Source organism: Balaenoptera ricei, chromosome 1 (genome assembly GCF_028023285.1).
Source record: "Balaenoptera ricei isolate mBalRic1 chromosome 1, mBalRic1.hap2, whole genome shotgun sequence".
NCBI lineage: Eukaryota > Metazoa > Chordata > Mammalia > Artiodactyla > Balaenopteridae > Balaenoptera > Balaenoptera ricei.
In genome coordinates, this window is record NC_082639.1 from 189,919,114 (window position 1) to 189,934,672 (window position 15,559).

The following is a 15,559-nucleotide window of genomic DNA, read 5'->3' on the forward strand; positions in this document are numbered from 1 at the left end:
ATGCTGACTATCTTTCATCATCTTTTAGGTAAAAATGTTACGGATTTTTCAGGGGGGGTTATATTCGTTTTTGGTTGTAATGCATACTGTATGGGAGTGCTATTTGGATACTAAAAACACATCTTCCTTGTAGGGAACATCTTTTGAAAGGCCTGCTAACTCAGTCTAATCACTTGAGTTAAGGAAGTAAGATGCCTTTGTAGTGACTTGGAACAACTTTCTTGACTTCCTGCAAAGAGGACGCTTTACAGCATTTTTGGAGAAGTTAGTAAAACCGAATCTGACATCACTACCTAGCAGCAAGTGGTTTGTTCTTAGCGAAGGAGGAAATTGCTCCCTGTCCGATAAGACACCAGTGAAGAGTATGCATTCATTTCTTTTCTTTTTGATTCAGTTTTACAGAGAAACGTTTTTGCGGAGATAACCATTATTTTGCCTTTCAGAAGGACGCATGCTATTTCACAGGAATACGGCTGATTTCCAGATATGACCATGTATTTGTGGCTTAAACTCTTGGCATTTGGCTTTGCCTTTCTGGACACTGTAGTGTTGGTTACAGGTAAGTACGAGGAAATTCATATTTCCTTAGTTATTTTGTGTGTGTGTGTGTGTGTGTGTGTGTGTGTGTGTGGAAGGTCATTGGTTTGAAATAGACATAAAAATTAATTAAGCATTGGTGACTGGAGGTGAGGAAACCTGCTGTAAAACAGTCAAGGTTATTGTCTCTCAGAGAGACGTGGCTCGCTATGTGACAGAATACATTGTTTCTGTTTAAAAAAGGCATACATGTTTGGCCAAAAAAAAATATCACGATTTAAAAGGCAAACATTGTCTCTCTGTATCTTGGTTTACAAACTGTTCAAAGATATTACAAAAGCTATTACTTAACCCTCAGAATATACAAACACAAGTTTATGAAAGTCTAAGGAAATTTTAATGGCAAAAGAAGTAAATTTTTGTCTTTTCAACAAAAAATGAATTTTTAAAAATCATAATATGGCTTTGCTTGCATGCAAACCACTCCCTCTTTTCGGACCAGTAAGTTTGCTTCCTCAAATTTTGATTATGACTGAAATATTTTCTTGAATACTTAGTTGTATGGTAGTTTAAAATAATACAATTGGGTATTTAATTAAATATTAACTTTTTGCAAATTCTTATCACAGAATGTATTTTAAATCAAGGTTTTGGTCCCTTATAGTCGTTTTAATGATCATTTGCTTTGAAAATTCTTATGGGGCCGCCGCCCTTCCTGGGTGATGGGTAAATAGTAGAGCCTTGATGAGATAAAAATACTTAAACTCTTAAGAATCATGCAAATGCTGTATTCTGTAGGAAAATATAACTAATCGGACCTCTGGTACCTATTCATGTTTGAGATCTTTGTACACTTATGGTCCATTTAATGGGCATTTCTTGAACGGTTTCAGTTTGGGTCATGAGTACATTTTTGGTTGATATGTAATATTACTCCTTATGGTGTAGAATCTAAAAGGACTTTTTTATTATTGAAAAGATATTTAAATGGTATTTTTGTAGATTTCCAAATAAGTAAAAAAAAAAAAAAAAAAAAAAAGAAAAAAGAAAACAGGAAAAATATTTTTTAAAATCTTGCTGATTGTAATTCACTTTGAAATCTCTTTTTGACTTTCTACTGCTCTCCTTTTCTCCAAAGGGCAGGGAAGTAGCTACCTTCTGAGCATGCTACATTGTTAATTTACATTTTGTGTAACCAAGGACAGTAGAAAGCAGCGTGGATAGTGGGTTTTTTTGTCTGTTTTCTTTAACTGCAAAAACGGATTAAACATTTTTTTATATAGGTACAGCATTTTGTCTTAGTACAGAAAATGTTTACAAAGTTACCAGTCCTATAAAGTTGGTTATAATAATAAAAACCAAATTATAAAGAATAATAATTTTAATAAGGTAATAATATGTGTATTATCATAAGTCAGAGTAAATTTCCATTAAAAATTCCCACTCAGGAACTGTTGGAAAGCATTTCTAAATGAGCATCAAGAAATTCTGAAATATTTTGTAGGCCACAGAGCAAACCACCATAAAAATTTCAACACAGTCTATTAAGGATTTTTACCATAAGAAACATCTTTGAATTTATCATCAAAATGAGTATAAAATGATCTAGAAACCTTTAAACCGATTTTGCTGAATAGTTTATACTATAAATAAATAATGTATCGATATACATAGATTTATTTTGAAAACCAAGTTTCACTTCAACTGCTCACATAAATATGGAGAGCAGACATACTCATTTTTAGAAAAAATATATAGATATAATTATCTAGGTGTGCAAATCTTGTTTATCATACTTCGAAGTCCCCAGAGAGATTTTGGGATTCACTGTATAATTTTGGAAATTATTAATTCTTTAAATGATATATTTTTCTATATTAGCAACCTATGAGTTGCATTATATGTTTTACTTTAATGTGTTCAATTGAGTTTAGTGTTTATAGGAAATATTAGACATCAAATTTATATTGTGAACTCTAAAGGCATAAAGAAATAGAGCCAAATGGAGAGTGACTTCAGTGGATAAATTGTTGCACAACTCTGATGTGTTATTTAATCTCTAAAATACAAATATGGGCAAAGTTACACTTTGCCAGAGCAGAGTAACAATGCTGGTTGAGTTTTGTATAAATGTCTGATCTCTTTACTCTGTGCCTCTATGCCATGTTAACCGGAAACCAACACTTTGTTTAAAATTTCTAAATAATTCTGGGGGACAGTGATGGTTTCGAGCATGCAGGTAGGGATGAGTGATCTCTGTCTCTAACAAAGTAGTGCCAGAATCTAGCGCTTCACACCATAACAGCCATGAATACATGAGTTATGTGAGTTATGAGTCATAACGGTTAAGAGTCATTTCCTGGACATAATTTTTCATTTTTCCATCTACATAAAAAAGAAATAGCTCTAAGTTCCAAACATGTACCTTGCCTTGCACATTGCAGGTATTCAATAGTAATTATGAATTGAATTTGATCAGCAATCCTATTAAGTTCTAAATACAATGTAGAGTTTGGGGGTGGTGAGTATGATTATATATTGATTTTTTGGAAAACATTTTCCTAACACAAATCTGCCTGGGATTGTTACCATCGCTAGACTTTGAAATGCCTTTGGTTAGAGGGAAGGTGAGGTGAGGTTAGGGGTCTGGCTTCCTTTTCCTCCCTTCCTCTATGTGCCTGAGCACAAGGTCAGAGCCCTCAGCTTTGAGCTGGGTCTTTGCTCTGTTCTGGGCTACTTGGTGTCCTTCTACCAGTGACAATTAAGTACCGTAAGAACATAGATATCTCTACACTGTTTGTATGCATATACATACACACACACATAAATAGATGAGTTATATATGTGGGAGTTATAGAATATACACACAAACATTATATATTTATGTATATATATTGGTCTGTCTGTCTATCATCTCTCTACTGGTTCTCCACATTTGTCTACTTTTAAATATTGGAGTTCTGTGGGCCTCAGTCTTCGGCCTGTTTTATTCTTATTTCCTAAACTCAGAGTTCCTTATCATCACCTACTATGTACTGCTGGTGCTGATTCTCCATGTTCAGACTCACCCCTCAGAGGGTGGAACCTACCTCCTTTCCTTTTTTTTTTTTTGTTAGATTTTTGTGTTTAATATTTATTTAACGCAACATTTTCCAACTAAATCATGAAACACAGATATATTGTTTCATTCCTAACTCTCTCAGTCAAACAGACGGTGATGTAGAGCTATTCTAGAACTCTAACAGGATTGAGGCAAAGTCTCTAAGCAAAATTATTTTAGCCTGTGTGCTGAGGGCTTATGTCTTTTTTCTTTCATTTTACTTTATTTATTTATTTTTATACAGCACGTTCTTAGTAGTTATCTATTTTATATATATTAGTGTATATATGTCGATCCCAATCTCCCAATTCATCCCACCACCACCACCGCCCTACCACCTCCTTTCCTAAATTTAATCTTGTTTTACTGTGTTGTGTTTTTGCAAAAAAGAAAAAAAAAAGAGAGAGGGAGGGAGAAAGAAAATCTGAAATGTATATTTAAATGCTCCCCAAGTCCTATCATTTTACTTTGTAATGATCTCTAAAATCTTCGCCCCCCCCCACCTCTATTGACATCCCTTTAATTCACACCTTTATCCCTTTTCACCTGCAGTGTTGTAGTAGTATCCTAATCTGTCCATTTCTTTTCACACCCTACAGCTTAAAAATATAAAATGAAAGAGGAAAAAACCCTCCGACATCTTTTCGTTGCCTTGATTTCTATTCTAAACTTTTGCCAGAACAACTGAGTCTGCCGATGAGCTAGGAGCATGGCAGGAGCTGGGCAGGGATCTTTTTTTCTTTTTCTTTTATGATTGACTAAAATAGAACAAGCAGCAGGTAGTTTCAACACCCTGCTGCTCTACACTTCCTCAAGACCTCCAAGGCACTGCGCCAATCCTATTTCCCCTCTAAAATTCTCTTTCGTCACTCTTGCCACAAAACATCTCCACTGAAATTGGGTACTTTTTATCACCTTTCCTTGTCATTTTTCACATACTATTTCAGTTTGCTGTTGTTGACATTATTCTTTACCAATCAGAGCATTATGGCCATTGCAACCTACATGATAGCAGAAACCGTCTTATGCCTTTTTTGTATCATCTGTGCTTGATTTCTTCCCAGACACTGAAAAAGCAATGGGCGTTTTTTGATGAAACTGCAGATTATAATAATAGAGGAGAAGGAGGAGGGTAAGAACATTTTCAGAAAGAAAGGACAGAGAGGGGAAAAACATGAAATGAAACAACTAGTCAGAGGCGAAGTGGAAGGTGGAGGCCATTGGACAATTTTATCAAGATTAAGTAGAATCATTTTAGATCTAGATCTTTACAGGCTTTGCCCTTTCCCATCCCCCCCCCCCATTTCCTTCTTTCATCTCCTTATTTTACCTTTTCTTTGGAAAGAGCCTCCTGATTTTTAAAAAATCCATAGTTCATGCATGTTGTTTCTAAATTTTCCTGACCTACTCTTTGGACATTCTCGCTAGTGGCGTTTCATCTGATGGGTCTGGTTTGTTCTTCAGATCCAGACGTCCACGGGAAGAAAAGTAAGGAATAGGGAGGGAGGGACTCATGTAGCAGGGGAACGAGACACTGGAGTCAGGTCCAGCCCTTGCACATACTGGCGTGGGTAGCACTTGACCTATTGCCCTGGGACTGTTTCCAAAGGCAGATGGCAAACGGCTCACCCTGCCAGTTGCATTTTGTGTGCACAGAAAGCCTGTAGGAGTCTGAGCATCATTTCTTAATAGATAATGTGATAAATAATTTCAATCTGAGCAGGTAAAGAGCAGAGATCTGTAGTCAGGTTGATTAACTTTGTTGATGAAAGTGCATGCAGCATTAATGTTACAGGGTTTTGTGTTCAGACCATGTGTATATAAGAGTTACTGGTGCAGAGAAAGAAATTTGTCATCACTGCAGATCTTTGATCTTTTTCAGTCATCTTATAAGTCTATGGGAATTGTTAGACAGGAGAAAAGAATGGAAATTTAACTTAACCTCAGTTTAAACTTAATTTCAATCTTGTCTAAATAGTTTTGTCAGTACGAGATACCCAACCACTTACTAGTTGCTGATCACCAAAGAGTTAGTGCTGTGACTTTTGCATGCATAAAAATAGTAGTCTTATAAACAACAAGGTCCTACTGTATAGCACAGGGAACTACATTCAATATCTTGTAATAACTTACAATGGAAAAGAATCTGAAAAAAATATATATATATATACAACTGAGTCACTTTGCTGTACACCTGAAACTAACACAATAATGAAATCAACTATACTTCAATTAAAAAAAAGATAGTAGTCTTATGGAAGGATAAAGAAAAAAATACAATATTGCAGGCTATTCATTTAGCAATACCATGTGATATCTATTTCTACACAATTCTGAAATATACAGAAGTAAAAATTACAGTAATTAATAGATTTTGTGTACATGGCTCTAATCAATATTTAGATAAGAAAATATTTAATTATTGCCTAAAATCTTTAATGTGCATTCCTTTTATATGTCAATATGTTATTCCAATTTCAGTCTCTCAAGAGTCTAGGGAATGGCTATTGTAAGCAGAGTATTATGTGTTCAGGAAAACAACAGAAACAAGAAAAAATAAAGAAAGAAATGAAAACCTTCCTTCTCTTTTAGCTGGGGCAAGCATAAATATATATAAAGTCAGTGTTAGGGAAATAGTCAAGAATCTTTCACGTTTGTTCACTTTATCTTCAATTGATTCCCTTCTGAAAAGATAATCAGCAAGATTATCAATACTTTTTTAGGTTCTTTACTGAAGACCCAAACTCAAACAAACTTTAACATCTTTTATGGTACATACACAGTGTTGAAAGATTAAACATTCATTTCCTGTTAAAAATGAGACACAAGTATCTGAACTGAAAAAAGTGACTTTACTAAAATTTCTATTTCTCCTATAAATATATCGCAAGTGTGATAAAGTTGTAACTACATGTCATGATATTTAAATGAAAATGATTGCCATTCATATATTCAAAAATTTGCTTCCAACCAAAATGTGAGCAACTGGAGGAAATTCATCAACCATCTGAAAAAGTGATCTGCTGGAACAGAACTTGAGTCGAGGGCAACTCAGCATCACACTCAGACGTAGTGTTAGGACATGAATACCTGGTAAAGTGAACTGAACACAAATCACTGATAGATAAGAAGAAACTCTTTGCTTTGTAAATTAAAAAAAAAAAATTGTCCTGATAGTCATGAAAATAGATTAGAGACACCTATACAAATAATAATGCTGTATCGATAAAAGAGGTTATCAAAGGGACAAAATCAAGACAATAAAGTGTGGTCACCATATATTAAATATTTCCACTTAAAGAAAAAAACAATAATTTGTTTACTGATAAAAGAAATATTAAGCATCATAGGAAATGAGTCAGGAGCCATCCAAGTTGGAGAAGACCATGGCAGGTGGAACGAGAAATATTTTGGAAAGCAAATTCTATGAATAGTATGATCTGGATCCAAATCATTTTCCTTCTCTGATACACCATTTCCTTATCTACAAAGTGTTGTAAGCATTAAACATGATAATATTTGTGACACTGCTTTGAAAACGGTGAGGTACTCTGCAAAGTTGTAAATTTCATTTACGTAATCCCTCGAAATCACAGCACACAGCTCTTTCCCATTGAAACGTGATTCCAAATCACATCTCTTCCTTTGAGAGATTCTGAGAAGATAAGGTTTAAGGCTGTGGCGGAGGAATAAACTCTTATAGATCTTTGAATGTTTTTAACTTTGTATCCCCCATTTTAGGGATTTTCAGACTTCTCTGGATTCTACCTCTTAAATAGTTTATAGATCCATTCCGTTATCACAACTCTGCTACAGCGTCTTAACATTAATAGCCTGGAAACTTGTCTCCCTTCAGCTGTTACCAAGATAATCTTTGTAAAAGGCAAAACTCACCTTTGTACATTCCTCCTTCAATGGCTCCCAGTTGGGATAGAGAATATACTGATCCCATGATTGTGGTCTCAAGGTGTTTTGACTCAACATTTATGAACATAAACATTAATTAGAATATACCAACATTTATAAATTTTTCTTGAAAATACATTTCACAGAAAAATTCCCCTCCATTAAGCTAGTTTAATTCCTTGAGTATTTTTCATATAACCTGATTAAATCATTACCAATTTTTCCATTTTTATTTTACTGAACTAATGTTCAACAGCATCCATTTTCATTTAATTTTTACAATCGCTATTAAATTCATGAATTGATTTTTATCCACGGCACATTTTACTGATTATAGTTTATGCCTGTGGGAATTTTCCTTTATGGTTATTATTTTTCTAAGTGCAATTTTTCTTGTCAAACCACACAGATCTAAATTACCCAAAAAGGCTTCAATTTTTCTATTTAGCCAGAAATAACATTTCATGTGTGCAGTTTTAGCCACTGTTGGTTTCTTTCTTTCTTTTTTTTTTTTTTTTTGCATATCAATGTCACATAAAATATAAGTGATGTAATATAATTTTTCACTTTTGTCAAAGTTTAGATTGGGCAGTACTAGCCATACTCAAATCTATTTTGTGTTGATATTTCTATTAGTAACATCCATTTTGTGATTGAGAGCTCCTTCAGCAAGATTCCTTTTTGAGATTTTGAGAGTTTTGGGTTATTTCTCAGGTAGCCAATGGAAACATTAGTATCACTTATTAGACTGCTGTATAGTCTAGCATTGGTATGTTTTAATTCTCATTCATTTGTACCAACTTCTTACTAACTGGTGGAACAAAAAGCAAATAGAAGAATCAACACAATTTTAAAATGTTCTCAAGACACAATGGTGGGTGAGGTCAAAATAAGGTGTCAAATCACCCTCCTTTGGTCTCTGTGCACTTAGGAAAAATGAAAGCAAATAGCATGGCACACACCGTTCTAATTTAATCCCTCCAGATTTCTCCAGCTTTATCTGGGGCCACTTTGTGACATGTACTATGTACTCTTGTAACTTTCATTTTCCTAAAAATATAATGTTTTCCTGTCTCCAAACTGTTGCTCACCCCTCCATGTTTTCTTCCCTCCATAATTTTTTTAAACTGGGCAAATTATAATGCCCTTCAAAATTTAGTTCAAAGGTCACTTCCTCTGGGCAGCCCTTCTGCACATCCCCTGCTCTTTCACCCCTTTCACATCTGCACAGGTCCTCTTCTGACCTTCTGGGGATCTCTTTACCTGGCTCTTTCTCACAGTAGCTGGTGAGCTCATGTAGGTTTTCATTGGGTCTCTTCTTATTTACCAGTGAGATGAATGAATGGATGGTGTGTCAGTGCAGCCCAACCCTGTACGTAGAAAATACTTAACAACTCAGGCAAACAATTTTAATTGTCCTTTTGTTGTTGTTACTTAAGTGAACTATTCATGGCAAAATTTCTACATGATAGAAAATTTCAGGAAATAGAAGAAAGAAAAAAATTGCTTTAAAATCTTTGCCAACATTTTTTCTTTCTCTCTTTCCCAATCTTCCTCTCTTTCGATCACATGCTGTGTATAAAATTGCATATCCTATTTTTTTCCTAAGTAAACCATGATTATTCTAGGCAACTTGAGAAATACAGAAATGAATACATAGGAAAATAAAAATCAGATTACCAATACCATCACCTAAACACTTTATGAGTATTTCATTTTACCAGGCTAGCTAAACCTATTTATTTATTCATTTATTCATTTCATGAACAAATATTTTATAAGTGTTTTCATTGTTCCATGAATTGGGCATACCATATCCCATTCCTTTCCTTGTGAAGTCTATAATCTAAGTGAAGCAGTGGCTGCTTAGAGATGGGGTTTTAAATCTTCCAAATTCTTCATAAGCTTTCTCCTCGAAGTAATAGTATACCTCACAACAGATAATTATTTGTGTTCTCAATCTTCTATAAATTATTCTTTTAAAATCTGCATATAGTACACTATTTAAGTAAAAACTCTATTGTTGCCAAACTACATTTAGGCCTCCATTCCAACCAGATTCCTTTGGCAGGCTTTTGGTTATAGAAGTTTGGGAGCTGCAGAACTAGGCAATAGCCTCAATTTGTTTTTGGTTTGTTTTATGATTTAAACTGAAAATAAAAGATTTATTTGGAGAGAAATTTTAAACATACACTCATACACACCACACAAACAAATCCTCAACTGTTTTGGTGATCTTCCACAGTAATTTTCCAAGGTCACCAGTTCATAAGGAGTGGGAGTTGGGGGGAGAGGGTTGAGATTTCATGCTGAGTCTCGCTGATTCTAGGTCTATTTTTTTCAGCCTTCTGAAAGGTCAGCTTAATAACCAGGTAATTGAGGACATGATGATGGTGGGCAAATCACAGCAAGACTGAAGGGTAGTTGGAAGTTGCTTAGAGGTCATTTGTGTGAAACATGCATTAATCCCCATGCACCTGATTTAGCTGCATGAGTGAACCACTGTATACTGAGCCACTTCCATATCCCTAGCGAGATCTAAAACTATAAAAAGCAAAGAGGCATCTTTAATTAATTTGTCTTTACTGTGAATGCTGATGCCATGTTAATAATGCAGAAGTGATGTTGTCACCATTGTCTTGAAAGGTGGTTAACAAAGCATAGCACCCAGTCTGTCTCAAGGTGAGTGATAGGATGGAAATAATGGATTTTCCCCGTCCCTAATTTGTTTTTGATATTACATAAAATGAAAGCCATTGAATAATGTACCAAAGTATCTAGATTTTTTTTGTTGTTGTTTTTGAAGTGCAAGGGAAGTAACTTGACATTTGTTAAACACTTTGATCATGGAAAACACATGAGGTTTTCATATTATTCCAGGAAGTGTAGACACTAGATAATCTTTTCATACTCATCCAAGAGGCATATTAAATGAATCAGGTAGAGCTGTCTTACAGTTTGCTACTCCAGGAATAAGTTGACTATAACTTAAGGGAAAGTGAAGAAAAAAGTATGTGTATTATTTGGTTACTCTGATGAATGTGGGCTGCCAATCAGATAATTCAGGCCAAATATTGTACTTTGACTTCTTAAACTTGAGTTTCCAAATCCCCTTTTTGGTTTCTAATCTATGATTTTAACTTATGCCTAATAAACCCTGTCATTTTACTTTTCGGTCGTTTTATTTTCTTAATTTACTTACTGATACTTCAGGCATGATCAAGATATATAATATCTAAGAAAACATAAATGAAGTGGAAGACATCAGTTCAGAGCTTGACTGTAAGAGGAAGTGATGACATGAGGGAGGCAGATGAGGAAAAGAAGAGGGTCAGGGAGCTGATGGAAGTAATTTAAAGAGATAATTATAGAAATGTTGGATTCAGACATGCTCTACTTTTAAAGTGCTTAAGAAATTAGTGTTTGACATCTTGTCTGGAGTCCATTCCGAGCTTTCCAATTATGAAATGTGAGGAAAATTACCTTTTAAATTCTCAGCTTCATTATCTGTACAATGGGAATAATGGCAGTAGTTCTTAAGTGAGATGATTTACTCCTTGATTCAGTTGTTTTTAGAGCCCCTACTATGTGCCAAGAACTATTCTAAGTGCTGACACAGTGGCGCATACAACAGAAATAAAAATCGTAGTAAATAAAAATAGTGGTAAATAGTGGTAAATAAAGCTTTCATGAAGCTTATATCTTAGCAAGAGAGATAACAAAAAGCCAAAAAAATAATAGAGAAGTTTCAGATATTGATGAGTGTTGGGAAATGAAACAGTGTGATATGACAGAGACAGGCCAGACTTGGGGGTGAATGGCCCTTTAGACAGAGTGATCAAGGAAGGCTTCTTTGAGAAAATGTCGTGAAGCTACCTATTGGCTGATGAGAATGTAAAGATTCAGGTGAAGAGGAACTGGCAGGTGCGAGGCCCTTTGGAAAAAGCAAACAGTTGGTGGGTCCAAGCCACAGAAAGGAGGCCGGGTGCTTGCAGGATGGCAAGTAAAGGCTGAGTGGTGTGTGGTGAAGAGGGAGACAGAAACAGAAAGAGAGAATTTATATTCACCCTAAGTGTAATGAGAAGAAGCCATTTGGAATTTTTAAGCAGGGAATGGTCAAATCTCTTTTCCATATTAAGAAACCACCCTGGTTGCCATGTGGAGAGCAGGCTGGAGGTGAAACAAAGCCTGGGGATTAGTTAGAGCCCGCTGAGTTGGTGGAAGGGAGAAGGGTTGGGGATCTGGACCAAATGTTGACAGTAAAAGAAAAGGACAGATCCACATGGGATCTGGAGAAGTTGCTGTGCAGAAGGGGAGTAGGAAGTTGTTCAGAATGACTCTTTTTTTTTTTTTTTTTCTTTTTTTTTTTCCATGAGCAACTAAGATGGGAAAAATCCCAGTTGGGGGTAGACAATCCAGTGTCTGCTTTGTCCATGTGAATGCTTGAATTCTCATCAGGCATCCAACTACAGATGCCAAGAAGGCAGCTGAAGTTAAGAGTGAGGGGCTGGTCAGGTCTTGATTGGAGCCATAGCTTTGGGAGTCGTAGTGCAGATGGGATTTAGAGCTGAGGGACCCACTATGAGAGAGTCAGAAGAACATTCAGATGGAGAAGTACCGATGCCCCGACTCTGAGCCCTGGGACACTGCATGTTTGAAGGGGTTGGAAGGAGGGGTTAGGAGAGGAAAGTCAGAAGGGGCAGTCAGTGAGGAAAGGAGAAGAATGTTTTGCTTGGGATGTTGAAAGAAAGAAGTGATGATTGTGAAAGGCTTAACATGTTTGCTGGCATATAATGAGAATCCAGTAAATTCTACTGAAAATCCAAATTCATGTCTCCTCTTGAAAGGTTACTGAACAGTGATTGTGAACATACTAACTATTCTCAAATATCCCCTTTTAACTTTAATATTATCACAAAAGTAAGTATGAAGGAAGTTATAGCAATATTTGGAAGAATCAAATATCTTCAATGTATGTATTATATATGTCTCTATATATGTTTATATGTATCCTTTGTTAGCTTAGTTATTAAAAAAAGGTACAGCTTAAAATAATCTGTTTTAATAAAAACTATATAAAATGTATTGAGAGACTAATGAATTAGGAATATAACTGAGAATGTCTTGAAAAGACAATGCTCTGTTGAGTCCATTTTGGGGACCTTGTTTTGATGCATATTGATAAAAATATCTTTAAATATTATTTAAGCCAATATTTGGACAGGTTGGGGGTTTGTTGAGAGTTAATTTGTTACATAAAAGGCTTATTTCTTTTTTTATTGAAGTATAGTTGATTTACAATATTGTGTTAGTTTCAGATGTACAGCAAAGTGATTCAGTTTATCTATCTATCTATATTAGATTATTTTCCATTATAAGTTATTATAAGATATTGAATATTGTTTCCTGTGTTATATAGTAAACGCTTGTTGCTTCTCTATTTTATGTATAGTAATGTGTATCTGTTAATCCTATACTCCTAATTTATCCTTCCCCCCTCCCTTTCCCCTTTGGCAACCATAAGTTTGTTTCCTATGTCTGTGAGTCTGTTTCTGTTTTGTATATAGATTCATTTGTATTATTTTTTAGATTCCACATATAGGTACTATCATATAATATTCGTCTTTCTCTGTAAAAGGATTATTTCTAAATCAAATTTTAAATCTTTCATTTCTTTAAGAAAATTGAAAGCAATTGGTTACCACATAGGCTTATACTAGGTAGAACCTAATAGCCTTGATAATTGTACAGGATACAAATAAGGATTTGTCTTTATGAGATCATACATAAATAAGATTTTAATATCAGACTTGGCAGGTTTGCTTAGAGAAAATCTTTAGGGCAACTTATTTTTTGTAGTCACTGGTAGCTAGCTAGCAAGAAAAGTAGTGCTTACCAGGTACTGCTCTCAACGTTTTATAAATGTGATCTCGTTTAACTTAAGTACACAAACCATTATCAAATCTAGCTTATACTTGTCTTTGTTAATGTGTTTCCCAATATATATCATAAAATGTACTGATTTTCATGATCTAAGAGGAAATAGCTAAATTTCATTTTCCTTGTTCTAATTTTAAATACTAAGATTGATCAAGAAGGAAAGGGAAGCAGCCCAGGGCCCCTCCTCTGTGCCTGGCCCTCTGAACAATGCTTCGCCTGCACCATGCTGGTCTCACCTCTTTCTACATTTTCTGTATTCAGAATTCTTCAGAGTATCAAATAAATGTTCCAGCAATTCTTGTTCTCTAGTCTTAATAGCGGATAGCAGAATTAAGGTTAAACCAAAAGAGTAAGTAATCTAAATATTATTGACATTTATTTTTGTATGATGGTGTTTTGCTTACGTTGAAAAATGGGCACATTGAATGTTTTGGCAATTTACTGTGATCCCTATCATGAAATCGTATTGAAAAGGCTCAGCACAGGAGAAAGTTGTACAGCTTTCTCTTCCGGCCCTGCTGCATTTTCATACGGATGTAAAGCTTAGTTTAGGCACATCTGCTTCATCACACGTGCACAGAAGTCGGAAGAGAGGATGAGAGAAATAGGACCAATTTATTGCAGGCAGTATCTTAGTGCAGGGGAAATAGATAATCATGCATGTGACTGTAGCATCAGTGAATCAGAAAGCCTAGTTGCTGTAATGCAGAAAATCTACCTGTGTGTAAGTAGTAGGGAGATAAAAGCCTGGTAAACCTAAGTAATCCATTTTCAGATGTGTGAGCTCCATTATGGAGCAAATATGACTTTATTTGCCCATTGCTTCAAGGATAAAAGTTCGAATGAAGGAAATGACTTTCCATCTAAATAATAGAGGACTCAGCATCCTTTCAATGTGAACAGCTAAGATGCTGCCTTGCTCCCTGGTAACTTTAGAACAATGGAACCCGTGAGTCCATCTACAGGTTCAAGAAAGAGAGGTTCTTACGGGGGGAAGAACATTTGCAGGGTGACCTACAACAGAAACTCACCATAGCCTTTGAAACACAAGATTATCCCTGTTCTAAGAATAGAAGGTGGTGCTGTGTTGAGGGCAGCTAGAAGGCATGGATGAAAGAACCATTGGGATGACCAGTGAGAGACCAAAGGCAAGTAGAACCTCAAAAATCTGGACGTGGAACAAGTCAGATACAATATAAGGAGAACTTCAAAGATGGGGAAATAAGAATAATAAAAATACCTTTAGTTGTCAAATGTAAAATTTGTGCCAGTTTTGTCACTTTCTATTTTTCAGGAGCATTGTAAAACTAAAGATATTTTCTATTAACATCAATTTAGCTCTACGTGTTTTTCTCATCTAACTTCATTGGTCAATTTTTAAAACAACAAAAAAAGTATATTATGTTCAAAGAATCCAAAATGACTTTTTTGTTATCCTTAATAAAATGCCTTCTTTTAAACTAAATTTTAAAATTTACATTTCTAAGTAGGGGGTGGTTTCAGAAAATGGAGAAAGCACTTCATAAAGTATAATAAAATGAAAACATAAGGGATTCTTACTTTAAGCATTTGGAAAACTATGAAGGAGTACCAATTTCTGTTATTACTATTTTTATTTTTATAAATTTATTTACTTATCTATTTGGTGTTTTTTTTTGGCTGCGTTGGGTCTTCGTCACTGCACACGGGCTCTCTCTCTATTTGTGGCGAGCAGGGGCCACTCCCCGCTGTGGTGTGCGGGCCTCTCATTGCGGTGGCCTTGCAGAGCACGGGCTCCAGGCACATGGGTCTCAGTAGTTGTGGCACGCAGGCTCAGTAGTTGTGACTCGCAGGCTCTAGAATGCAGGCTCAGTAGTTGTGGCTCACGGGCCCAGCCGCTCCGCGGCATGTGGGAGCCTCCTGGACCAGGGCTTGAACCTGTGTCCCCTGCAGTGGCAGGTGGGCTCCCAACCACTGCACCACCAGGGAAGTCCCTGTTATTACTATTGTCACTAGCTTCTCTTTTGTTTTTTCACTCTAAGAATTGAAATAAAAGTTGAAATCTTTATTTAAAAAACAAGAAATGTTTGCATATTA

General features: G+C 35.5%; 1 protein-coding gene across 1 annotated transcript in view; it reads left to right on the forward strand.

Moving 5' to 3' along the window:
* Nucleotides 1-486: 486 nt before the first annotated feature.
* The window catches only part of PTPRC (protein tyrosine phosphatase receptor type C), a 123,390-nt gene continuing 108,317 nt past the window's right edge, over nucleotides 487-15,559 (forward strand). Inside the window, exon 1 of the mRNA XM_059906094.1 lies at nucleotides 487-559. Within this exon, the coding sequence (XP_059762077.1) occupies nucleotides 487-559 (73 nt within the window). The remainder of the gene's footprint in view (nucleotides 560-15,559) is intronic.